The sequence below is a fragment of the Talpa europaea genome (genome assembly GCF_964194135.1).
Source record: "Talpa europaea genome assembly, chromosome: 3".
Lineage (NCBI taxonomy): Eukaryota > Metazoa > Chordata > Mammalia > Eulipotyphla > Talpidae > Talpa > Talpa europaea.
In genome coordinates, this window is record NC_140069.1 from 149994450 (window position 1) to 150019494 (window position 25045).

The window sequence follows — 25045 nt, forward strand, 5'->3', positions numbered from 1 at the left end:
CACACACACACACACACACACACACTCTCTCACTCTCTCTCTCTCTCTCTGTTCTGCTTCTCTGATGTAACTGCTTTGGCTTCACTTTTATAAACTGGGGATCTCCATGTCGCGTTTCCTGGGAATGGAAGTCTCCCAGGGAAAGTTAAACTTCTAGAGACAAGTCACAAGAAAGGAGCTCGGATCAGGTAACAGAAGAGTCTGCTCTGAGGTGAAGGTTGCCTGATGTCAGCTGTGACACCGAACACCGTCCCGAGCAGACTCTAGAGCCCAGGACCGGGCGGGGGAGATCTGGTCACATCCCGCCTCCCAAGACAAGCCGAGGATGTAAGCCCTGGCCGCTGCCCAGTCCCTGGCCTGCGCGTCCTCTGGTCTCTCTGCCTCCGTGTCAAAGGGCCAGTTCAGATTTCACCGGGCGGGATCCTGAGGCTGGAACCAGCAGCACCCGGGAAACGTGTCCACGGGCGGCGCCGAGCAGGGCGCTGGGACCCAGGTGCCGAGAGCCGCGGGCTGGTCCGCTCTGCCCTGGGGAGGATGCGGAGAGGGCTCGCTCTTCCTGCCCGGGGGGACAGCGGGCGAAGTGCAAAGACGGCCGGCGCTTGCTGACCACCCGGAGTTCGCTGCCTCCACACCCGCGCGCAGCGGCGCAGAGAAGGAAACCCTTGGGAAGGATGGGAAGAGAGGGTCCCCCTCTTCAAGCAGCTCCCTCTAGTTTCCCAAAAGGTCGTGTGTGAAGCCACGTGGCGAGTGGGCGTCCTCGTCCCTGAAGCAGTGTTCCTTGTTCTCTTGCCTGCCCCTTTCTGCGGGCGCCCCTGGGCTGGCACTCGCCCTGTGCCAGCGCCCCCTAAGCCCCTGGCCCAGAGTGGGGTTCACAGTGTGGGGACACCACCTGCATCAGAGCCCCGTTCTCTCCCCCCCTCCCCCCAGCCCCTCCCCCCCCCTTCGTGCAGGCCTCTCTGCAGGTGGGGGGTCAGGAAGGACGGGCCCAGGGCAGGCTCCTGGACCCTGGGAGACGCTCATGCTACGCACAGGCCGGTCAACTTCAAGCTTAACCCACACGATTTCACTTTCTGTGAAACGGGGCAGGTTAGAAAATGTTCTCGCCCCGTTTTCAAGACGTCCCCTCCCTGCTCAGTGGTGCGCAGGGCTGGAAGAGGCAGGCTTGGGAGGGGAGCAGCCCCGGGTGCTGGGCGGCCGGCGTGAGGGTTCTCCAGCGGGGTTGGTGTGAAGCTCAGCAGAGCGCCGAGGCGCGCCCTGCCTGGCCGGAGACGAGGCCTTGGGCTCTGACGGAGGAGGTGCCTGGGCCGGCCAGAGGGACAGGCCCCCGCCCGGCTCCTTCCGGCCCGTGAATCCCGGTTTTTTTATTTTATTTTATTTTAACAATTCGAAACATAGTCGGCAGACTGAGTTTACTCTTAGTGTCATTAATTATTTTTTTTAATAATAAATTTTATTTTTATATTCCCCATACAATTTCAACCCCCCCATTTTGACCCCAATCCCTCCTCTCCCTCCACCTACCCCCCCAAAAGTGTCTCTGGTTCATAGATTTTTGTTGATTTTGATTTTCCCTTTCTTATAGTTATTCATTTTCCTGGTCCCTTATTTACGTTTTCTAGATTCCTGCTATGAGTGAGACCATCCGGTATTTTTCTTTTTCTTTCTGGCTTATTTCGCTGAGCATGATCCCTTCCAGCGCCATCCATGTTGCTGCAAATGGCATGTGTTTATCTTTTTTGACTGCTGAGTAATATTCCATGGTATATATGGACCACATCTTCTTGATCCAGGCATCTATTTTTGGGCATTTGGGTTGTTTCCAAAGCTTAGCTATTGTCAACAGTGCTGCTATAAACATGGGGGTGCAGGTGCTCTTTGGAATTGATGTTTCTGTGTCCCTTGGAATCCTGGTTCTTTTAAAAGCTACTCTGCACGCGCAGCAGGGGCTCGCATGTCCCCAATCTACCTCTTAATCCCCAGTCACTAGTTTACGGGTATTTGACACCTGGAAACCAAGTGCTTGAGTGTGCACTGACATGTTATACACATGATATACATGCGATATACACGCGATATACGCGTCCTGTGATATGTGTGATAATATGCATTGTGTAACGCACGCGTGATATGCTCCACATACTCTGCTGTACACGGGTGCACTCTATGCACTGTGTGTACGCGTGACGGCCTGTGGAGTGTGACAGCGTGTCGTGTGCTACATGCAGTGTAATCTGCGCACGGAACCCGTGTGTTGTGCAATGTCTGTGCGTGAGGCGTTGGGGGAACTGACCTGGGATCGCGCTTGGAGAATTTCCTGCTTGAGCGTGGGCTGGAAACTGGCCTCTTATTTATTCTCGCGTGGGGGCTGTTTTGTGAATGTGGAAAATGGAAAGTCTTCCCAACCCCTCCCAACTTCTCCCCGCTTCCTCCCAGACCGGGGTACACACGTGCACACACACGCACACGCGCGCACACATGCACACGCGCACATGCACACACATGCACACGCGCGCACACAGGACAGTGCGTTCAAGGCTGATGCAAAACGCGCCGGTGGCGCAGCGGGTCCGGCCGGAGGGCGCGCTGGGGGGAGCCCCGCTGCTCGCGCCCCTGCCCGGCCCTGGCGTCTGACCCACCTCTGCGCGCGCCCTGCACGCTCGTCCGCTGCGCTGGGGAACCTTTCCTCCGAGCAGGGTCGGGGCGGCCATCAGGAGCCCCGGCGCTGGCCCGGCCCCCGCGGTTGGCGGCGGAGGTGGGGGTCGCGGCTGGCGCTGGGGCCCCGAGGATGCCGGGGCTCGGGTCCGGCAGCCCCTCTGGCGCCGGGCGGGCGGGGTGGGACGGGGCGGGTGGCCCGAAGCGACAAAGGCGCCCGGGGCTGCTCCGGGGCGCGCCCAGGTGCCGGGCGGGGGCCGGTCGCGCGGGAGCGGCCGCGCCCAGGGGTGTCCTGCGCCCCGAGCTGCCGAGCCGGGGCGCCAGCGCGGAGGCGCAACCCGTGCCCCTCGCGCGCCGCGGCCGCGCCAGCCGCCATCGCCGCTGCCTCCCCGCCCCGCGCCGCCCCGCGCCGCCCCCCGCCGACCTGCGCCCCGCGCCCCGCGCCCCGCGCCCGGCCCTCCGGCCTCGCCCTTCCCTTCCCTCCCCGGCCGGCAGCGGCGGCCGCGGCTGCTCGGACGCGATGGCGGGGGCGGCCCCACCCGCGCGCTGTGTGCCCGGAGCCGCCCCGAGCGCCGCGGACCCCGCCGGGGAGGGCCCGGCCCCCCAGGGGCGCGCGGGGGGCGCGCCTGTCGCCAGCGTGTGGGCTCCGGGACCGGGATGCGGCGGAGGCGCTGTGGTCCCGCCCGTTCCCGGCAGAGCCCCGCTGGCTGCGCGCGCGCGTGTGCGCTCACACACACACACACACACACACACACGCGCACACGCGCACACACACGCGCGCGCGCACACGCGCACCCGCGCGGCGCCGCCACCCGCCGGGTCCCCGCCCCCAGGGGCAAGTGCCGGACCGCGGCACCTCGCCCCGCCGGCCCGAGCAGCCCCCGCCCGGCCCGCGCCCCGCGCCCCGCCCCCCCGCGCCCCGCGCACCCCCCCCGCGCCCGGAGTGGCCGGCGAGCCCCGGACACGCACGCGGCGGGAGCTGCCCTGGCCGCCTCCCGGCTCCGGCTCCCGCGCGCGGCTTTTGTTTGAGGCGCGGCGCCCCCGCCCCCAGGCCGGCTCCGCTCGCGCGGGGAGTGGGGCGCCTTTGTGAGCGCCGGGCGCGCGGGGCCGCGGGAGGGCGCGAGCACCGGAGAAGCCCCTCTCCGCCCCGCAACTCCACCCGCGCGGCCGGCGCCCGCTCCACCCCGACCATGGATTAAGTTGCGCCTCGGGCGGGAGTCGGGCGCGGACCGGCACCATGAAGGAGAAGGCGGTGATCAAGACGGCCAAGATGCAGGGCAACGTGATGGTGAGTGCCCGGCGCGGGGACAGGGGGCGGGGGTCCCGGCCAGCCCCAGCCGCGGGGACCCCCAGCCCCGGGCCCCGAGCCCGAGCGCGGCGCGCCCTCCCGGCCCCCACGCGCGCCCGGCCCTGGAGGGGCCGCCGGTTCTCTGGGAAGCGCAACTTTGCGGCGTCGCGGTCCCTTGTCGCGCTGGCGGCCGGTGTCGTGGCCAGGAAGGGGCGCGGGGCAGCCCCGGGGCGCGCCCCCTTCCCAGCCCAGCGCTGCCGCCGGCGGGGAGGTGCCGAGAGGTCGCCGCAGCCTGGGAAGAACCACCTGGCCGGCCGCGCCCCGGCCTGGGGCTGGAGTTCTGGAGCTGGAGACCTGTTGGGGCGGCAGCTGCTGGATCCCGCTGCGGAGCGCCGGTGCCTCCGCTCCGGCTGCTGCCGCCGCGGCCGCGCTGCCCACCCGGCCGGCCCTGCTCCCCGTCTGGGCAGGACACCCGCCCGGCTGGCTGTGCCAGCGAGCTTGATGCCGCCCGGCGTCCTCCGGGGACCACCCTGGCCGCGGCCCGCTGGCTGGGGGTGGAGGCGCAGGGCCCGACCAAGGGGCAGCGCTGCCTCAGCAACTTTGCTAACCGGAGGACCCGCTGGCCTCCCTGGCGCCCACCCCGGCAGCCCCTGGCCTCCTGCGCTCCTGCTTGTGGCTCCCCAGCCCTGGCGGGGGTCGGGGTGCTGAACCTCCTGGCGAGGACTCGGTTGCCATCTTGTTCTGTAGAAACTGTGTGTGCCTGTGCGTGTTTATGGGGGGGGGTGTTAACCCTTTGGACTTTGGTTGGGAGGAGGGGGCTGAAGGGGCTCTTGGCACCGCCCGCTGGTCACTCTCTTGGGGAGGGCCAGGCCGCAGAGGGCCTGCCTCGCCTTCCAAGGGACAGGGGAGAAGCAGGAATTCTCCCAAGTGCAAGGTCTGGCCGGTTTACCAGGGTTTGGGTCCAGGTGTGGGGAGCCAGGGGTGTTGGGGACACCCCCGACCGTGACCCACTTTGAGGTCTTGCCTCCAGCCAGAAGAGGCCAGAAGTGAAACGTGTATCTGAACGGGGCAGGCGCCCTGGCGGGTCACCACACCCGGGGCAGCACACCTGTTGCCGGAGGAGGGAGCGCGGCTGTGGGGCCTGACTTCTGGCCCAGGTGCCGTGTCCAGGCCATGCGGCCCAGGGGGCACAGGAGGCGCAGGCTGGACAGGCCCCCCCCCCCTCGAGCACAAGCCCCTCAGTCAGGGCCCCGCCAGGGATTTCTCTGGCTGGCCTGGTTGCTAGTCCGTGGACACACGTCTGTCCCCTCGTCTCCCTCCCCCCGTCAGCGGCTGTGCTGTGCGGCGTGGTTTCTGCTGTGAACGGGGCAGAAACGTGCACGGACTGATGTTTGCAGATTAAATTCCCACCCACACCCGACATCCCTTCTCCACCTCACGCCGTAACGCACCCCCAGGACGGAGGCAAAGGTGAGGCTGACTCGGCACGCCCGTCACGACAGGCTCGGCCGTCGCCCGCCACGTCCTCCTGCTGCTCAGTGACCGTCTCCTCACCGGGCGGGCGGGTCACATCCTCATGACCCGCCTCGACGGGCTCCCCTCCAGCTGGGCCACCTGCTCTGCTCAGAAAAGAAAGGAGTGCAAGTCACATTTCCCTGGAACTCTGAGGAGGGTGTCCCTCGCCTGGAGAGGCCTCCTGGGGCTCCCGCGGGTCATCAGAGCCGGTGGGCCCGAGCCTGGAGGGTTCCCCGCAACCATCGGATGTTTGGGGTCCTCCCCGGCCGAAGAGGAAGATGTCACACGGACCCGCTCCGCTTTCAACGGTCCTGTCTGTTCGAGGTCGGTGATGACGCCGCCGCAGCCCGGCTTGGACGCCTGGGGGCCTCGTGTTCCAAGGCACAACCGCGCGCCTGCATCCAGGCAGGGGTGCCGACCCAGAGGGTTCCACGGGGACTTGGGATCCCCCATCTCATCAGACTCTTGCAGTCGCAGGTCTCTTGGATTATGGGGCTCACAAATCCTTTGCACCCCACTTGGCTGGACTCACTGGTGCTCCAGGCAGGCGAAGGGTGACTCACTTCCGTGGTGTCGGTGGCCTCTCTGGACACCTGTCAGCTCCGGACAGGCAGGACGTCCCCCTGCCGCCCCCACACGCTGCAGACGGGAGACGCAGACACACCTGGGCGCCTGCACTCGCCTTCAGGCTCACGAGAGCTCAGCTCTGCCCCACGCCTCGAGCCGCCACATCCAGCCACACGGGCGTTGGACCCAGTCTCTCCCACAGGCACACACGTGGCCCTGGCCGCCCCCTGTGCTGGCGAGGACCCCGCGCACCCGGCCGGCAGCCCGCCCGCTGGCTGCCCCTGCGCAGGGCGGCCGGAGGCGCCGTCCACGAGGCCTCGGCTCCCGCGTCCCTCGCACTCCGCTCCGGGGCTCGCGCGCGCCTGACGCAGACGGCCGGGGGCAGCAAATTTATGGGACACTTTCTAATGTCATTTTGGGGTGATGACATGAGTGAGCGAAATAACACCGGCGGAAACGGTTGGCAGCTTCCGTGCTCGTTGTCGAGCCTGCTTCCGGGGGGCCCGGCCTCGGCGCAGCGCTGCCGCCGCGCGCTGAGAACCACGGAGGCTTTTCCGCTCTTTTAGGGAAAAAAAGTTATTTTTTTAACGCAGCAGCTGTATTTTCATAAAATCTACATTTGAAAACTCTTGGGCGGTGACTTGCATGTTTCTTTCTTTTTTTTTTAAAGATTTATTTGTGCACACAAGAGCTGGGGTGCAGACCAGAGGTGCGGTGGGGGGGTTCACCAGAGACAGAGTGGGGAGCAGACCAGGCGGATCGACTGAAGCACACTGCTGAGGGGAGCAGCAGGGGACAGGAGAGGTCTGCCGAGCGCCCCGTGGGGAGCTCCCTGGCCGGGGATGGAACTCGAGCTGCAGCGGCTGCGGATGCCTCACAGCACTGAGACAACCCCTTGCGCCCCCAGGGAGCCCCGACGTGCATGTTTCTTCAGCCCGACCTTCCTCCGTTGGTCCCAGTGCTGACTGGACGGAGGCTGAGCGCGGCTGCGCCCGTGCACCCGGGGCCTCAGCAAAGTGGGAAACGTTACTCCCTGAGGGGGACTGTCCTGCCGCACCCCGATGTGGCCACACCCGCTTCTCCCAGAGGCTGAGCCGCACGTGGAGCCGGAGTCGAGGCTGGTGAAGCAGAAGTCGGGGGGCTGCCTGTGCCTGTAGGGTGCTGTGGCACCCGGCGGGTGGTGGCAGAGCGAGGGTGGCCAGCCCCGGGTGCCCGGGGTCGGGTGGGGGGTCACAGGAGACAGGGAGGACCCGGAAGCCTCGGGGTGCCTGCAGGCACAGTTGCTGGTGCTGCCGTGACCTCAGGACTCTGGGGACTGACCCCCCGCGTGGGCCCCATGGCCACTGGCCTGGTGTGAGGGGCTTGGGGACCGGCTGGCTGACCCTGTGCCGTTCCAAAGCCGAGACCCTCCCGCCTCTCCCCTCCCGAGCCGCCTCAGAGCCAGAGGCATTTCCTCGCAGCAGGTCTAGGTGGGCAGGCAGGCACTTTGGGGTCTTCAGACAACTTGTGGGGGTCTGAGTGGGACCAGGCCGCCTTGTGGAGTCCATGTGACATGATTATAGGGGTGCAGCCTAGGTCTCCCTCCTTCTGAGGGTAGTGGGGGACACTACTGCTGCCTTAGCCAGAGAGGCACCCCACAAAATACAACCTGGTTTCATTCTGAGCGAGAGACCGTGCCCTGGATGTGGGGGACCTGCCTCCTTGCAGGGGTCCCAGCCTTTCTGAGGCCGCCAATTTGGGGGCTGTTACCCTGCGCCCGGGGTGTGACGTCCGGGCTCTGTCGCAAACCAGCAGCCCCATCACCTGACTTTCTCGAACTCTTGATGAGTCCCGCCCGTGCGGGAGAACGAGGGGCCCGTCTGCCCACACACCCGTCTCTTGGGACCGACTGAGTCGCCGAGATTTGTGGGAGGAGCTTCCCAACCCCAGAAGGGGGGCCGGGCTGGGCTGCCTCGGGGTGCGAGCCTGGGGGGACGAGCTGTGTGTGGAGCGTGGGCGCGGGGCGCGTGGGGCCTTTCCTGACCTGCGCCCCGCCCACGGCCTGGCCACTCGCGACATCATCCAAACCAGCCCCTCGCTTGGACCTGGGATTCTCTGGGTCCCCCTGGGGTGGTGCCTTCCTCAACCCCAGCCCCGTCCCCCACAGGCGGCACAGGCGGTGGGGGGTGTTAAGTGGACACAGGTGCTGGCCCGATGCCCAGTGTGCCCTGTGCCCTGGCGAGACCGGCTGTGAGCCTCCTTGTCCGTGTCTTTCTGTTCCTCAGGGCCGTGCCGCGGGCGGTGGGGGCGGGCGGCGGGGGCAGCAGTGGGAGCGGGCGGTAGAGCGGCCGGTGGGGGCGGCCAGTGGGGGTGGCCGGTGGGAGCGGTGTTCCGGGCACAGGGGTGCCACTTTGCGTGCAGTAGAGCTGAACCGGCTGGCCTCAGGGGCCACCATCTGTGGTTTGCGTTCGCACCGCCAGGCAGTCTCTGACCGCGCCCCCTGCTCGGGCCTCTGCTGGGAGACAGACACCCCCAGGGGCGGGCCCCAGACCTGGGCGGGGGGGCAGAGTGGGCAGAACCGACCGGAATCCCCCTCCACTGCGCTTCCCAGGAGGCCGTGGCGGGGCCCTCGCGGTGGTGGAGGGTCTGGGGGGGGTCTTGGCGAGGGCTGAGTCTTGGGGCAGCGGGCGACCCCGAGGGCAGGCAGAGCTGAGATGCCGGTTGAGGGCGCAGCGCCTCAGACCTTGTTGCACGTTTAGATCGTGAGAGGAATGTCCCTAACTCCACCGGGCAGTTTGGGGCTCCCACCCCCCCCACGTGCACGCACACACACTCGCGCACACACTTGCACACCAGCGCGGCGCTCCAGGCCGGGAGCTCTGCCTTGCAGGCGGGCACGCGTGTCCTCAGCAGCCGTTCCTGTGGGCCGAGGTGGGGAGCCCCCGGGTCACTGGGAGTTCGTTTTAGTGGACGCCGTCGTCAAGCCCGCGCCGGCCGGGTTCCACTTCCACGAAGCCCTTGAGGCCGGCGGGAAGGCACAGCCCCAAGAGGCCTGGAGGAGAGGAGCCCCGGGCTGGGAGGAAGCGGACAGGGAGGCGCGAGGAGGCCGGCGTCTGCCCTCGCTGGACATGCGGGAGCCCAGGCTGCGGAGGGACAGCGGGTCCTTCTCTCCGACTTCCTCCCGCCCAGACGGGGACTGGCCTTCTACCACAGACGAGCAAGCAGAAGTCGGGGTGGAGACGGGACACGGCAGCCGCCACAGGAGGGAAGGCCTGGGGGGCGGCAGCCCTGGGGGTGCCCGTGCAGGCCGCTCCTGCGAATGAGGGGCGGAGGGGCGGCTGCTCCTGGGGCCTCCCCCTAGCTGGGCCGCCTCTTCCCTGCCCCTTCACTGCTGACCTCCGGAGGGCCCAGACCCCCCTTCTGCGCCAGCACGGACGCCCTGCGGCACCTCCTCCCCAGCCCGTCTGTCTTGCAATGTGCCGCTGCTGTCAAATTTAGAAGCAGAGAAAATTCATGTCATGGTTTAACATGCCAGTCACCACACCATCCAGAGCAACCCCCCTAAAGCCCAGGCGACTTGGGCGGAGCAGTGCGTGTGCGTGTGTGCACCTGTGCTCACGTGTGCAATGCACGCTGGCCTGAGACGTCAGGTGCGTGCCCTCTGCCCCACAGCTGCCGCTGTGTCGCGAGCGAGCCGGCAGCATCACTTCCTTCGCTCGACGTTCTTAGCTGTGATAAAACAACCACACGAATAAGAGAGCAGTGCCAGGGGTGCTCCGGCGCCCCCGCGGGGGGTTGCTGACCCGGGGAAGTAAAAAGGAATTGCTGGCAGCCAGGCCAGACACCAGATCTGCCTGGCGGCAAATCAGCTGGCTGGGCTGGCCCGGGGAGCAGCCTGGCCCGGGGAGCAGCCTGGCCCGGGGAGCAGCCTGGGCTCACCCCATGATCTTGATGACCATCTTGTTTGAAAAGTAAGATTTTCCTCCCTCCTTCCCCCGCCCGCTGACAACGCTCCGTTTTGCTTCCAGGAACGCTCCTGCTAGGGCTTGGGTCGAGCGCGAACAGTGGCGTCAGGCTCCGGGGACAGTGTCGGGGCCCTCCAGGGACGTGACTTCAGGGAGTCAAGGTCATCGGAGGCTCCTTCCCTCCCTGTCCTTGGAATGACCTTCCCGCCATCCTCCTCCCTTAGTAGCCTCTTCAGGGTCACAGCCGGGACATGGGGTGTGTTATTGACACCATCTGCACCCCGTGAACCCCAAGGGGCCCCCTGGAAACTTCCAATTCTGGGACGAAATGGGGCGTGGAGACACCTCGTCCTCAGCCCCCGACAAGCCTTGTGTATAAGTCCCCGTGCTTCGCAGCCTGGCCGGCCAGCCCCGGAGCGTCTGCCTGCCTGGCGCACACCTTCCCGGGGGGCCTCAGAGCCCCCCTGCTGGGAGCCGGCAGCACCTCAGGCCAGGCCAGGTGCACAGGCTCTGGCTCCAGCCTCAAGCTGCACCCGAGCTTCCCGGCAACCTCCTCGGCGCTGCTCGGCAGCTCGTCCCCTCTCCTCATTCTGTCCTTTGGAGAAACGAGAATTAATGATCTGCAGGCCAAATCCTTGCGTTCTTGCAAATGGAATGCCTGGAATTTCTATACTCGGGCACCGACCTAGAATGAACACATTTTATAAAAACTGTAATTATTTCTAATAGAAAACCAAGCATTTTCTGGTTAAGCACTAGTTTCCCAGCAATTTTTGTTTATCAGACCACATGAATTCCTGGGCAAGCCGTGTACATGTGAGAACCTTTTTATTTTTTCCCCTTTTTTGTCCTAAGATTCTGCAAATTGTGCGTCTATTTTAAGGCTCCCACCCTTTCACTTCACACCTGGTCATATTGATAACTTCGTTTGCATCAGGCCTTTACGCATTAGAAAGCAGCCTCACTGCACGCCTTTAAATTGTTGGAGCCTTTAAATTGTTGGAACGACCTGCTGTGTTGACAGAACACTCTGGTTTCCTCTTGATGGTGAAAGAGCTGAGCCTTGGAGGGGAAGCCAGCGGGAGGCAGCGGCTCAGCCCTCCCAGGGAGGCGCTATCCAGTCCACTGTGCACTCGCTCAGAAAGTCTCTTCTTTCCAGTCACAACTAGAGCTTGAATGATGGGGAGGATCGTTCTGGAAATTTCTGCCATTGTCCCTGCTCCTCCTGCCTCCCTCTTCACATCAGGGCCCTGAGGACGTCTATTAAGGTCTACTAGTTTTTGTGTTTTGTGTTGTCAAGTTGTCTGGTAGGTAAATGTCCAGTGTTTGTTTTTATCATTTTGACTGACTTTGCTGCACATTATTTCTTTCAAATTCCCTCCGTTTTGTTGAAAATGGCTGCGTTTCACCCTTTTTATGGCTGTATAGGGTCCACAGTGTGTATACGCTGCATCTTCTTGGTCCAGTTGTCTGATCTTGGACATGTAGGCTGTGTCCATGTCCTGGTCATTGTAAATGATGTGGCTATGAATGGTGTGGGTTTTTGTTGATGGTGCCATATTTTGGGGATAGATGCCCAAGAATGGATTGCTGGGTAACGCGGCATTTCCATTTTCAGGTTTTTAGGGCCAGTCCAGGTTGCTGTCCACGGTGGCTGCACCCGTGGGCATTCCCACTGACAGTGCACCAGGGTCCCTTTCCTCCGCACCCTCTCCGGCACTTGTTGGGGGTCGTTTAGTATGTGGCGCCCTCGCGGGCGAGAGCTGGTCCCTCGCTGTAGTTTCCACCGGCATCTCTCTTGCTGGAAGTGACAGTGGACCAGCTTTCACGTGCCACGTGTCCTTCCGGATCTCCTCTTGGGTGAATTGTCCGCTCATCTGCTGCACATCTCATCGTTAGATTATTTATTTTCTTATTGGTGAAGTGTGTGCATTTTTATGTGTATCCCAGACACCAGCGCCTTTCAGTCATGGACTGTGTGATGGTTTTTTCCATTCAGGGGTGTCGACTTACTGTCTTGTAGAAATCTCTCAACTTGAGGAAATCACATTTGTTTGTCTCTGTTTTTAACTCCCTTGCCTTGGGGGCTGAGTCGCCAAGAATAGCTTCACTGCTGACACCCTGGAACGCATCTCCGATGTTTTCTTCTATGTGTTTTGTTGTTTATTTTCACCCATCTGTGTCTGATCTTTGCGTGCGGAGTTGGCGAGGCCTCCACCCCTCTCTCACTGTGGCCTTGCCGTGTCCAGGCCCGTCCATCAGAGAGGCTCCTGCCCTGTTTTATGGCCACGGACACTCACTCAGAGACCAGGTGCCAGCCCGTGCGGGGTTTGCCTGTGGGCATCTGCCGTGCCTCGGCGACCCCCGTGTCTCCTGGGTGTCCACACCCGCTGCTCCCTGCTGTTGCTCTGTGAAGACGTTTGGGGTCAGGCAACGTGACCCCTCCTCCGTCTCTCCCGTTTCCTCGGGGTGACTTTTGCAACTTGAGGCCTTTCGTGATTTCATATAAATGTCAGTACTCTTTGTTCCGTTTCCTTGAGTAATGCTGCTGGGATTGTGATGGGGATTGTGCTAAACTTGTGTATCATTTCGGGCCGGGGAGGCATGGATGCAGAGGTGGACACAGCAGGCGGGTGGGTGCTGGCTCCCACGGGTGTAAGGGCGGCGCGTCCCAGGCGCACAGGGCTTGAAAGTGCTGCTTTGTGGGGAGTCACTGATGAAGAGTGTGGAGGGCAGGAGCCGGGGTCCCCGACAGCCATGGGTGCCCTGCCGAGAAGGCCAGCCCAGGCCGCGGGGGGACGCGGACAGCGGGGCGAGAACACTGAGACAGGATGGGCAGTGCTGAGGTCGCCACCTCAGGAGGGCAGCGCTGCCTCCCCCGTGGGCGTCAGAGGCTTTCAACAGCCGCGGTGCTGGGGGAGGGAGCTCCGTGGTGGGGTTCGAGAGCTGCCCCCCGCCCCCAGGGCCTTGGAGCTACCCGGCCTCGGGTCTGCAGCTTCTGCTGGGAGTGGTGATTGCTCAGGCGTGGCTCTGTGAATGAGCGTTTGACTCAGCTCTCCTCACGCTCAGAGAGCAGTTTTGTGCTTTCTGAATAGTTGGCTTTTTGCACAGCAAAAATAATTCTCAGACGGTGGAAAATACACAGAGGAGCTGGGGAAGAGCAGGGGCGGGCGGGCAGGGGAGCCCGGGGGCGGGCGAGGCGTGTGCACGGGCCGCAGGGAGGGTCCCGGAAACGCTGTCGTGTCCAAGTGATCGGAAAATCAATAAAATGTGAGAAAAACAATAGCTGACTCTGAAATCTCCTGATGACCTGCTGTTACGTAAGAAGGGAGGTGGAGAGAAACAAGACCCTGGGCTTCCGCTGGAGCTCAGACCCGGAGCTGCCCAGAGGGCCGGCGGGCGGGGCGGAAAGGCCCCCCAGCAGCGGCTGCTCCCCCCACCCCCCCAGGCTTCCAATTTGCCTTAAGCCAAAAGTGTGTTGTTAGTGTGTGAAGTGCCTCCTGCGTTTGCCAGGAGCCCAGAAGCCAGAGCTCGGGAGCCGAACCTCCAGGCGGTCAGTCCCCTCCGACCTCGCTGCTCCCACCCCCTCAGCTGCAGTGAATGATCCCCCGAAAGTGCTGGTCTCCTCGCTTGCCCCCCGCCCGTGTTTCCCCTGGAAGCTCACACTGGGTTAGTAAGCCTGGGTGGCGGGGCCTCGCCCTCTGGCCACCGGCTCCTGGGGGAGGCGGGTGGGGGGTGCGCTTGGCCAGGCCAGGGGCGCACACCGCGCGATGTGCAGGCTCACTCGAGAAGCTTCCGCCTCAGCCTCGGGTTTTGAATATCATTAAACTTTTCCAAGACCCTTGCGAGCAGCTGCTTTATACACACGCGCGTTTGATCTAATGTGATCTCGGCCGCGGCCGCTCCCGGGAAACACGCTGTCCTGGCCAGGCCCGCGAGCGCCCGGTCAGGGGGCCACGCAGGCTGTGCTCGTGAGTGTGCGTGGGGGTGTGTGTGTGAGTGTGTTTGTGTCAGTGTATAGGTCTGAGTGTGCGAGTGTGTGAATGTGTGTGTCAGTGAATGAGTGTGAGTATGTAACAGTGTGAGTCAGTGTGTGTGAGTGTGAGTGTGTGGGGGTGTGCAGGGCTGAGGAAGCTGGACTTTGCCCCCTTCCCTCATAGAACCGCAGACCCTCGGACGTAGCCCACCTTGGACACGAGACGGGCTTGACGCCCTGAGGCTGGTCGAGGTCCCGGCCCCCCGTCTGGCGTGGGCTCGGAGCGGGCGGCCTCGGGTGCGCGGCCTGGACAGCAGCAGCAGCAGCACCAGGGCCTTGGACCGCAAGACCTCGCAGGTGGGTGGGGGCGGCAGGGCGGGCCGGACAGGGGGCCCTGGACCTCCAGACGGTCACTCCCCAGTTCTCAGACCAGCGTTGGTGAAGGGGCAGCTGTTTGCTCTCTTAATGCCCGTCCATCGTACATTGGTACTGTCAGAAAAGACAATAAAAATGAAATAATTTAAAAAATAGAATCTATAAAGACTTTCCAAAGGAAAAGGGGGTGGTGTACCCCCCTTACTTTCAACTGGGAGAATGAAGCCTCTTATTTCTACTCTCTAGTTGCCCCCCCACAAGGAGACAGGACTTGTTCCTCCTCCTTTTCAGCGCGTGGGTGGCCCGCGGGTCTGTGACTTAGGACACTGTCAAGGGACAGCTGTCCCTTCCCTCTGGGGTCCTCTGACTGCCAAATGTTCACATTAACATCAAGATGAACTAGACACCCCCCCCCAATTCCACACCATACAAAGGCTTGAGGATTCCGAGGCGCGCCAGGCCAAATGGGGCCACGCGTGTGTCCGTGTGGACAGCGGGCGGGGGCCGGGCTGGGAAGGAGGGAGGAGGAGCAGGAGGGAGGGTCACTTGGGCCTGGGCTTTGGCGGCCGCAGGACAGGGCCGGAGGAGCTGTGACCGCTGCGCCGGGGACCCTGCCCTCGCCTCCTCGCTGCTGTAGCCATCTGGGGCGCCGGCTTTGCTGGGGGGAGGGGAACATCCCCCAGCCCTGGGGTTCTGCTTGGGCTGGTTGCATCATCAGAGCGACACCAGCAAGGTTCTCAGGAGGAAAAGCCGAGTTTACTTACATCAGGAAGGTGACCCAACGAGGCAGATGCCAGAGACCAGGAGGCCTGAGCCAGGCCTGGCTTCTAGGGGGTGCTTTGGGGGGGCACCAGGTCAGGGGAGGGGGCTCAGAGGGAGACCAGCTGCTTGGGGCTTAGATCCCCTCCTGCCATAGGGATTGGACTCCTGCAGAGAGGCTGTTTCTGGAGCAACCCCGATTCTGGGCAGGACCCCCAGTTCTCATGCTCCTGGGCACTTAAGCAGTGGTGAAGCCTCTGTTAAGCCTGCAGGGCCGCGACTGCCCTCAATTCCAACTAATCCACTTGGCCAAGTGGCATGTCCGGGAGGCTTGTCCTGCAGCTTCTGCCCCGGCATGGGCCACCAGCCCCTCGTGGGGGCCTGGCGAGCTCTTCTTGAACCTTTCGGCCTCGACTGATTTCGGCTTGAAATAATCCTCATGCCAAAGCTCACATCCTGGGGCGCCTGCCCGGCACCCGTAAACCCCCCCAGTGATGTTACCTTCTTAGTAGCAATTGCATTTCAAATTCGATTCATGGTGGAGTGTGAAAACGGGTGAAGTTTGGGTCAAAGAGATGACTTTCACTTTTTATTTTGTTATAAGGCAGAAGTGGGTATTTTCCCACAGTTCTCTAACGTTTATTTTTGGCCATGATTATTTAAAATGATTCCCTTTTTTAGACATCTAGGAAATGTTAATTACTGCAGATAAGACTCTGTTATGGAACCCACCACAAAGCCTGCCTCTTCCCGCGCACAGAAAGGAGAGAATGTTAAGATACTCTTTATGCAAATTTTTAAAATTCCCTGTTACATTAACAATGCTAATGACAGTTAATGCATTCCCAAAGCTGCTGTGGGATCCAGAATATTCTCAGCACTTAGAAATGCTTCAGGACCACCCAGCAAATACAGGAGAAGTGGAATCTTTCATGGAGATTAGTTCTTGAAAATGGATTGATGCAGCGTCGAGGGCTGGGGGGAGCGGGCAGGCGGGTGGAGGGCGATGGGAGCCTCTGAGGGTCGGGTCTGTGGGAGAAGGGCCGCTGCAAGGAGGCGGGTGGGGGGCGGGCAGCTGGGCGGGCCGGTGGCCATCCTGAGGACCATCCTGTCCATGGAGATAACCTCAGGCTCCCGGTCGGGCCCCCGGAGGGCCGTGGGGTTGGCCCTTTGGAAAGATGGGCTTGGCCTCCGGGTCGGATCAGGAAGAGCCTCTTGCGGCCCCCGCTGTTACGGCTGCTTCCCAGAGAGGCCAGGGGCGCTCGGAGAGGTGGAGAGAGACTGGCAGGCTCAGTGGGTGGCTCCCAAATGCCTGATCCCCGAATTGCAGGAATGGTGAGGTTTCACCCAGTGTGTGTGCGGAAGCTTGTCACCCCACCCACCATGGACTTCCTTCATTGTTTGGGGGGGTCGAGTTAGCCCCGGCTACTGCTGTGGGCGAGCGGCCCACCCAGGAGCTTTTGCTCCAGCCAGCCGCAGAGTCCAAGCAGCGGACTCGGCGACTTCCTGCCCCCACCCCACCAGAGGGCCCTGCCCCCGAGACCTGGGGGGCGTCCCGGCTCACGCTTCTAGTGCTGACTCGGGGAGGGGGCTCCCCGAAGGCCCCCGCCCCCCTCTGCCCTCCCTTCCCCCGAGCGCCTCGGTGTTGGGACGGAGGAGGCCGGGGCACCCGCGTGGCCGGTGGACGCTGCAGGGACGCCAGCGCGCGCCTTCCAGAAACGCCCGGACCATCTTTAGGGCAGCGCCGTTTGTGGGAAATGTAATTCCTGTCCCCCGAGCGGAAGTGTCCCCACGAGGGTCGCTGAGAAAGAAGCATTTTATCCGAGGTGCTCAAGCAGAGCAGGTCGCGCACGCGGGAGCCCCCAGAATGGCGAAGAGGGAGAGGTGTCACCCCGTCCTCCGCGTGGCCGCCCCCGGGCCCGTGAGGAGCTGGGCCGGGTTCCCAAGCAGCGGGCTCACGAAGTTCCAGAGCACCCCCCGCGGGAAATGGGGTGGCCTGATGCGGGTCCTCGCCCGCGCGTAAAAGGGACTTAGAGTGAGCCCCGCCCGCAGCACAGGCAGAAAGGGCAGTGAAGGGCTGGTCTCCCGGCAGGGGAGTGAGGAGAGGAGTCACTCGGGAGGGAGAGAGAACCCGGTGACTGCGCCCTCCAGCTGCGTCCCCCAGTCCCGCTGAGCGGGGGCCCAGCAGACGCTGAGAGCCGGGAGACACCAGCGGCCCCCAAGGCCCGCAGTCGGGTTACGCCAACCCTGGCCGCTTGCTCCCAGCCCCCCAACCCTGTCCCTGCATCCTCCGCTCGGTGGTGGCCACGTCATGGGGTTTGCCGTCCCGGTGTCTGGGATCTCTCTGGTCTGGGGTGAGGTGGGCCCAGAAAACCTATTTGTGGAGTTTGTTCAGGACGTCCCGCCCCTCCCGACACCAGCACCGCGTCCTCGCACGCCGGCCCGCGCGGGCCCGGGGCGGCCTTCTGTGGCTCGTGGGGGCCCTGCCGGAGGACGGGCGACCGCCGAGCTTTCAGACGGGGGTTCTGCATCTTGGAGCACGAAGGCATCATGTGGGACTTCGCCCTCCCGGGGCCGGGGCCCTCCCTACACAGAGGGCGCCCCGGCCTGGTCGAGGCGTCGGGAGGCCCGCGAGCCTGCAGAGCTCGCGCTTCCGAGAGAGGAAGAGTGTGACGGAGCGTCTGGAGGCCAGCGCCCTTCAGAGGGGAGAAGAGGGAATCGCTGCCCCCATTTCAGCCGCGAGAGCTGAGCCTCTTACTTTTGCTCCGTATTTGTCCTTCCAAGCGGGGTCATCCCAGGGGGCAGCCTCACAGCAGCCAGCGGAGCCGCAGACACCCGGAGAGAGGCTGGGCCCCTCCCAGGCGCACCCCAAAAATTGGGCTCAGAAGGCAGCTTGGGGCCCTGGCGCTGGGAGAAAAGCCGACCCCTCGGGAGCCACGGGCGCGCTGAGAGGCTTGGAGGGCGGCATGGGACGCTGCGGGGCAGAGGGCGTCGTGGCGTCTCACCCCAGCCGCAGCAGGATGTCTGCTCAGTCTGGGCTGCGGTGCCCTGGGGACCCCTCAGACCCGGGGACCCCGCCCGCCTCGGGGTTCCCTGCAGTGGCACAGTGGCGCGTGAGCCGAGAATGCGAGTTCACAGCCCACAGCAAGCCCTAGCCCATGCAGGGGCTGAGGAAGTTTCCAGTCTAGGAGTCCATCTTTCTGGCCACACACGTTGTGAAGGAATATTTGTCAGGTAGAGGATGAAACGACCGACTTAATAAGAAAAACGGAGGGTGTAGTTATGGGCTCTGAAGAGAAGCGTCCGGGCCACCTGTCCTGCGGGCGTCGGGCAGCGGGGGGGGGGGGGGGGTGCCCTGGGGACGGGACAGGTCCAGCGTCTGGTAGGTTTAGACCCCAACTTGTCCGCGTGTGCAGGGAGGTGCTGATAGCAGAGTGTCCGTAGTGGGTGAGGATCATCAGACGCGATTTTGACTTCAGTCGTGGCAAAGGGATGGAGCTTATCAGAGCGAGACCCCGTAGCCGCGGCTCCTTCTGAGAACCCCGCGTTCTCCTCGTGAGTTCAGCCTGTTTCAGACCAACACGAAGCCGCGCTCTCTGCAGGGTCGTTGTAGGGTGGGTTCTGGCCGCTGGAAATCTCGGGGGTCCTACTGGGGAATTTACTTTAAGCGAGAGGATTACACCTGTGTGGGTGAAAAGCATCAGGAAATGCATTACGTTTTTGTTGTGTTAATGCACCTGGGACTGGTTTTAGGAAGGGGAGTTAACCTTCCCCCCCCCACCCCGCGGAGTCCCCCCTTCCTGGGGTTTTTGATCCCGTGGATGAGGCGCCTCCTTCACCCTGGTGTTGGAGCAAGGACGTGACTCCCTCCTTACCTTCCTCACCCCCAGCCCGTCTCCCCACCAGCAAGCAGCTCAGGCTTCGACTGTACTGCGCGCCTCCCCCACCCCAAGACTTCCTCCCGGGCCACGCCGGCATCCCCTCCCACCCCAGCGGAGGTGGCCTTCCCTCGGCCTCCCCAAGGCCTCTCTGCCTCCACTTTGCACCGACTCGCATCATTGTTTTTCTGCCTCCTAGAGATTTTTCTGTAGACACAGCTCAGTCATGTCGCTTGATCGTGTCTCAGCTTGCGAGGTGGGGCCGTACTCTGGCCTGGCCTCCTGGTGGACATCAGCCTGCCTGCCCCTGCCCCCCACTCTCTCCTGGGGCCGCTGCCCGCTGGGTCCTGGGAGCCGGCAGCTTCCTTAGCTCCCTGCACCTGGAACTTTCTTCCTCTAGATGCGGGTCCCTCTTCCTGGGATGTGCTTCCTCTCCACCCTCCACTGGGATCGTTCCCCACCCCCACCTCCTGCCCCAACATCGTGACCCCCCACTTGCTAGCCGGCGCCCAGTGCTCCCTTGGAACCATGTTAGTTACTTCTTGGCTGGAAGGCCAGGCTGCCCCGCCCCAGGGTGGCCACGCCGCCCCAGGGTGAGAGGCCCCGGCCCAGGATGGCCGCCCTGCTGGGTGTGTCTCCTGCTGTGTCCACCCGCGGTGCCTGCCCCAGAGCAGAGCGGGGTCTCCTGGGTATGGTCGGGAGGGAGTCGCGTGGGGCTGGGCTGTTCAGATAGGACCTGACTAGGAAGCTCTGGGGGTGTCTTTTTCTCTATCATGATCACGTTTGCCGTGAAAAGTAACTGCGAGGCAAGGAAGCAAATTGGGAGTGAATCTGAAGCGAGGTAGGGGGGCAGGCCGCGGGATTACTCATGGGAAGTGCAGACGGAGGCAGCTGTGTCCATCCTTGTTTGCCGGGGGACACTGCGACGCGCAGATTCGCAGACCTGCAGCCCGAGGAGGCCCCTGCTGTGTGCACAGAACGCAGAGGCACATCCGTGGCGCTGAAGTTTGGAGCCAACAGTTGGCTTGTGTTTTCACGCCCGGTGTTGGGGCACCTCCGTGCCTCACCCTCTGCTCTTTGGTGAGGCTCTGCGAGGCCTGGTGTTCTCAGCAGCACCACGTGCATGGACACATGCAGGGGCCGCCAGGCCAGGCCCTGCGTCCCCCGCGCTGGCCTGCTCTGAGATCCTTCTCGGAACTCTGCAGTGTATGCATTTAACCAACTCACCGCGTCCTTTTCAGTATTTGGTAGCACCCCCGGTAGCACCCAGGGTGTCGCCCTGTGAGCAGCCCCTGCAAGTCTGGCAGAAACGAATACCCGTGCAAGGTGGACCGCGCAGCTGGCACCTCAGCTCAGTCACGTCGTGCCCCCGGCACGATCAGGCCAGAGCAGCTAGCGCCACAACTTTCAGAGAGCCTTGGGGGCTTGAAACCGTGCTGATCGCAACTGAATCACCACCCAGTCGTCCATGGACACAAGAGCCTGAGCAAACAGGTGCCCACGCGGAGGCCGGGCGGGCAACAGGCTGGGCCGGGGTGGGCGTGAGCCCCTCAGGAGGCTGCTGACCCCTGAGCTGAAGGAGCGTCTGCAGAGAGCAGAGTCCTCCCAGCCCGGCTCCAAATTCGCTTTCCTATTCCATTCCGGTGGCCAAAATAGCACTTTGAATGTGGTGCTTAGAAGGATTTAGAGAACTAAAAATTGCAGCGTTTCCTGCAGTGCCCTTTGTAAGAAAGCAGTGAAGGTAGAGAAGTGGGTTGTTGAAAATAATAGGGTGAACTTGAAAACGGAAAAAGACGAGGATTAAAATAAGGGCAATCTTCCTCATGTGGAAATTTCTGAAGCTCACGATTTCCCCCGGGCCTGTCCTCTCGCTTTTCTCAAGGAGGAGAAGATTCAACTTTGGGGAGCTGTTTCGCAGAGGGGAACGCTGAGCTGCTCGTGGCATCAGGCTCACTTTCCCTCTCCTGACTTCAGACAGTGGCCCTGGCAGCGGCGGGAAAGCCCGGAGTCCCTCAGTCCAGCTTGCCCGCGCCCCGGGGGCTGCTGACCCTGTCGCTGTGTGGGCCGTGACCAGGGGCTGAGAGGCCCGTCCAGGATGACCGCGCCTCTTGGGGAGCTCTTCTGTGTCTGGGAGTCGTCCCTTCACACGAGGGTGGCAGTGACCACTCGGTCCCTCCCAGGTCTTGACACTCTTCCTTGACTCGGTCTCCGGGACACCGACTTGTCCCTGAGGCTGAGGCGGTTGCGGCTTCCCGTGCTCACCCCTCTCTCCCGCCTGCGTGCCAGGGCTGGTTAGCAGGACCGTCGCTGCTAGAACTTCCGTGGAAGTTCTTCGGGGACCTCCATGCCCACTGCTCGCTGTCCGGAGCAGCAGGGTGGACGGGACCCAGCGCGTCCGGCGGCCTTCCCTGGACACCGCCTGGTCCCGGAATCCTGCAGCTGCACATTCTCCGCCACGAGACTCGGGTCTCGGCCGCTCAGGTCTCCGCCCTTGGCCCCAGAAGCGCCTGGAAGCTGCTGGGGGCGCTGTGGCTGCTGCCGTGGAGGCCCCGGGACCCGAGGGCTGGCCCGGACGACGAGGAAGTCTTGGCCATCGGTTCCGGAGGGTTCCTGGCAGCACCGTGTCACCATTTCCCTACCTGAGAGTTACCAGCTGGAGGTGGAGGCGATGGACGGCCTGGACGGGGAGTGGCTGCGCGTGAGGCCAGGAAACAGCTTGTCCATAGTCTGAATAGCAGAGACAGGACTCGCGCCTGGGGGTCGCTGAGAGCTGGCCTGTCCCTCTCGACCAGACAGAGTCCAGCAGCGCCCGCCCCCGCCCCCGCACCTGACCGTGCCCGCCCACCGCTGCCATCTGGGAGCTGCGTCCGAGGGGGGAGCCTGGAGCTGCCCGGAGGGCCTCGCTGGCCCTGACGCTCGGGGGACCCTGAGCGAGCAGCTCCACGCTAGGCTGGACAGGAGCGGGTCGGGGAGACCTCACGCCAGCCCCGGGATGCCGGAGGAGCCCCGACACCTGCCTTCCAGGTGCCAAGGCTCACCACCCACCTGTGTTCCCCGGGAAGCCCTGCTGAGCCTCACACCTGCCAATCCCAACAACCCCGGACAGCCTAGAAAAGAAAGCCAGAGATGAGGAAATGAACCCTAAGGGGTTCATCCCCCGTGTGGTCTCCACAGAAAAGCCTGAGGCCCACGGTCAGCAGGCGCGGCTGGGGGCGCAGGGGGTCGGGGCAGCACGGGAGTCAGGCCAGTCAGCCGGGGGCTGGACCTGCGCTTTTGCCGGGGAGAGAAAACTTTCAGTTGTGATGATGGTGCCTGAGGGAGGCGGCCAGGGGCCACGCCCGGTGGTGACGGGCCAGGGGTCCAGCTGAGCAGGGAGTTTTCTGTCTCACATGTTGACGTCGGAATCCCAGAATTTCTGTTGCACCTGAATCGCCCCCCACCCCCGCTGCGGTGTGCAGGACCTTCCGAGCGGACTGTGAACTCCGCCAGAGGGATGCTCGCGCGAGGGCCGAGCCCGGCCACCGGGGACGTCCTCTGGCTCTGCTGCGGCCTGGCCTCTGTCCCTGCACCTTCCGCAGGCGAACAAGGCGGGTTCATTCAGAGCATTCTGCGTCTCTCTCATGTCGGCTGATGGGGAGCAGGAGAGAACCCAGATGCAGCCAGGTGAGGTGTCCTGGAGCACCTGCAGGAGGGGGTTAGGGGAGTAAGGCTGAGGGGCCGGGCCGGCCCTGGGGCCGGGAGGGGGGCTCCCGGGGTGGGAGGGGGGACAGGGTGTGGGCAGTTGTCACCACCGCTGAACCTGACACCGGTGGTGCTGAGTGCAGGGGGAGCCCCTGCTGGGGCCCCCCTGAGGTCGCCGGTCAGCTTTCCCAGTGAGCGGGCCGGGGCCGACTGCCCCCCACACTCCTCTGCATTCAAGCATCGCTGGGGCTGGGAGGCAGCCCCGCCCCCTCTTGCTCTTCCCTTCTAAGCTATAAAAAGGAATGAACATATTTACCTTCTTTTTTAGTAAATATTATCACAGAGTCAGCGCGCATATGTGTGTGCATGTGTGAAAGCAATATTCCTGTGAGGCTTCTTTGTCACGCACGCCCCGCGGACTCCAGGGGCGTGAGCGGCCGGCTCTGAGGCCCCGACGGCGGCTGTGACGCCGCCTCCCGAGCTGGCCGGGCCTGGGGATCTGCATTCCCGACCAGCCCCCGGCCACGCACGGCCACGCACCTTCCGGCCGCAGCTGAACAGCAAGGCTGCGCAGGGCTCAGGGGTGCTGGGCGAACGGTCTCCATCACCCCAGGGGCCCCAAGACTCTTCTTTCTGCGGGGCTCCTGGAGATCGGGGCTCCTTCCCACCAGATGGGGGGATAGTGTGGGAAGGCCTGCTCGGGAGAGGGGTCGTCCTCTTACGTTACCATCGTAGCTGGACCCGCGTGCGGCTGTGACAGGGCAGAGGTCCTCCGTGTGCAGGTGGGTCAGGCCGTGGTGGTGGACACCCAGCAGTATCCACGGCCCCTCCCAGGGTCGTCCAGCGTGTCCGCTGCCCCCTCCCCGGACCACTGGGCTTCTGGACTTGGCAAGGACATGTTCCCGCCTCCCCTGCCCCACACTCAGGTTAGATCCCTCCAGCTGCCCGAGGGCCCAGGAGACGGAAACACGTCCACCCGGGGCAGCACCCGCAGCCCCACGGACCCAGTGCCCGACGCCCGCGGGGCCTGGATGCCCGTGGGCCCTGCACGCTGCCCGCTGTTGCTTCTCCTTTGCCATTTTTATTGTTTCAAACGCATCCGGCTTCACTCTCAGCACAAGCATCCATCACTTTATCTTTCCCGTGATGGGAAAATGAAAGAAGATTTCGAAGAATTTTCTAAAATGATTTCTCTCCTCACGTTTCACACCCTCTGTTACGTGATGCAGGCGACCGCACATTTCTTAACAGCTTATTTTGATCATTGGGCTAGTTCCTGTCGGTCTAAGTCACGAGGGCGCGGGTGGACGTCTGCTGTGCGGCGGCTCATCCTGACGACGCGCCTGCCCGGGGCCGGCGTCCGCAGTGTCCCCTGCCCTGGCCGCTACCGTCTGAGCCACAGCGCCCGGACGTCTCTGGTCTCGCCCCTGGGGCTGCTTTGCTCTAGAGACGACCTGACAACAGAGGAGCCGTGACTGAGACGGGCCCTCGCAGCTCCTGCGTCCTCTGCGGTGCGAGGTCTGGGGTAACGCCCCTGGGGAAAGGCCCCTGAGTAACGCCCTGGAGTAACATCCCTGGAGTAACGCCCCTGGAGTAACGCCCCTGGGGTAACGCCCTGGAGTAACACCCCTGGAGTAACACCCCTGGAGTAACGCCCTGGAGTAACATCCCTGGAGTAACGCCCCTGGAGTAACGCCCCTGGGGTAACGCCCTGGAGTAACATCCCTGGAGTAACACCCCTGGAGTAACGCCCCTGGGGTAACGCCCTGGAGTAACACCCCTGGAGTAACACCCCTGGAGTAACGCCCCTGGGGTAACGCCCTGGAGTAACATCCCTGGAGTAACACCCCTGGAGTAACGCCCCTGGGGTAACGCCCTGGAGTAACACCCCTGGAGTAAAGCCCTGGGGTAACGCCCCTGGAGTAAAGCCCTGGGGTAACGCCCTGGAGTAACACCCCTGGAGTAAAGCCCTGGGGTAACGCCCTGGAGTAACGCCCCTGGAGTAACGTCCCTGGGGTAACACCCCTGGAGTAACGCCCCTGGGGTAACGCCCTGGAGTAACGCCCCTGGGGTAACATCCCTGGAGTAATGCCCCTGGAGTAACACCCCTGGAGTAAAGCCCTGGGGTAACGCCCTGGAGTAGCACCCCTGGGGTAACGCCCTGGAGTAATGCCCCTGGAGTAACGCCCCTGGGGTAGCACCCCTGGAGTAACGCCCCTGGAGTAACACCCCTGGAATAACGGCTCCGTGCAGACGCCTTCCTCCCAGTCCCCAAGGGGCCACCTGGGCCACTGGGACCACTTCTGCTGAAACCCAAGGGTGAGGGGGTTTCCTCCACACCCCGGCGCCCTGTGACCTTGCCACCCCCTTCTCTGCACCGGCAGCGCCGAGCCGGGAGCCCCAGCGGCGT

General features: G+C 63.3%; 1 protein-coding gene across 2 annotated transcripts in view; it reads left to right on the plus strand.

The window, feature by feature from the left end:
- DPP6 (dipeptidyl peptidase like 6) overlaps positions 1-25045 on the plus strand; it is a gene marked incomplete at both ends in the record, with an annotated part of 400205 nt that overhangs the window by 48966 nt on the left and 326194 nt on the right. Inside the window, one exon of one of the 2 annotated variants that reach the window (XM_084230874.1) lies at positions 3890-3940. The exons of the other annotated variant lie outside the window; for it this stretch is intronic. Within the exon in view, the coding sequence (XP_084087000.1) occupies positions 3890-3940 (51 nt within the window). Of the gene's footprint in view, positions 1-3889; positions 3941-25045 lie in introns of those variants that run through there. 2 annotated transcript variants of the gene reach the window in all.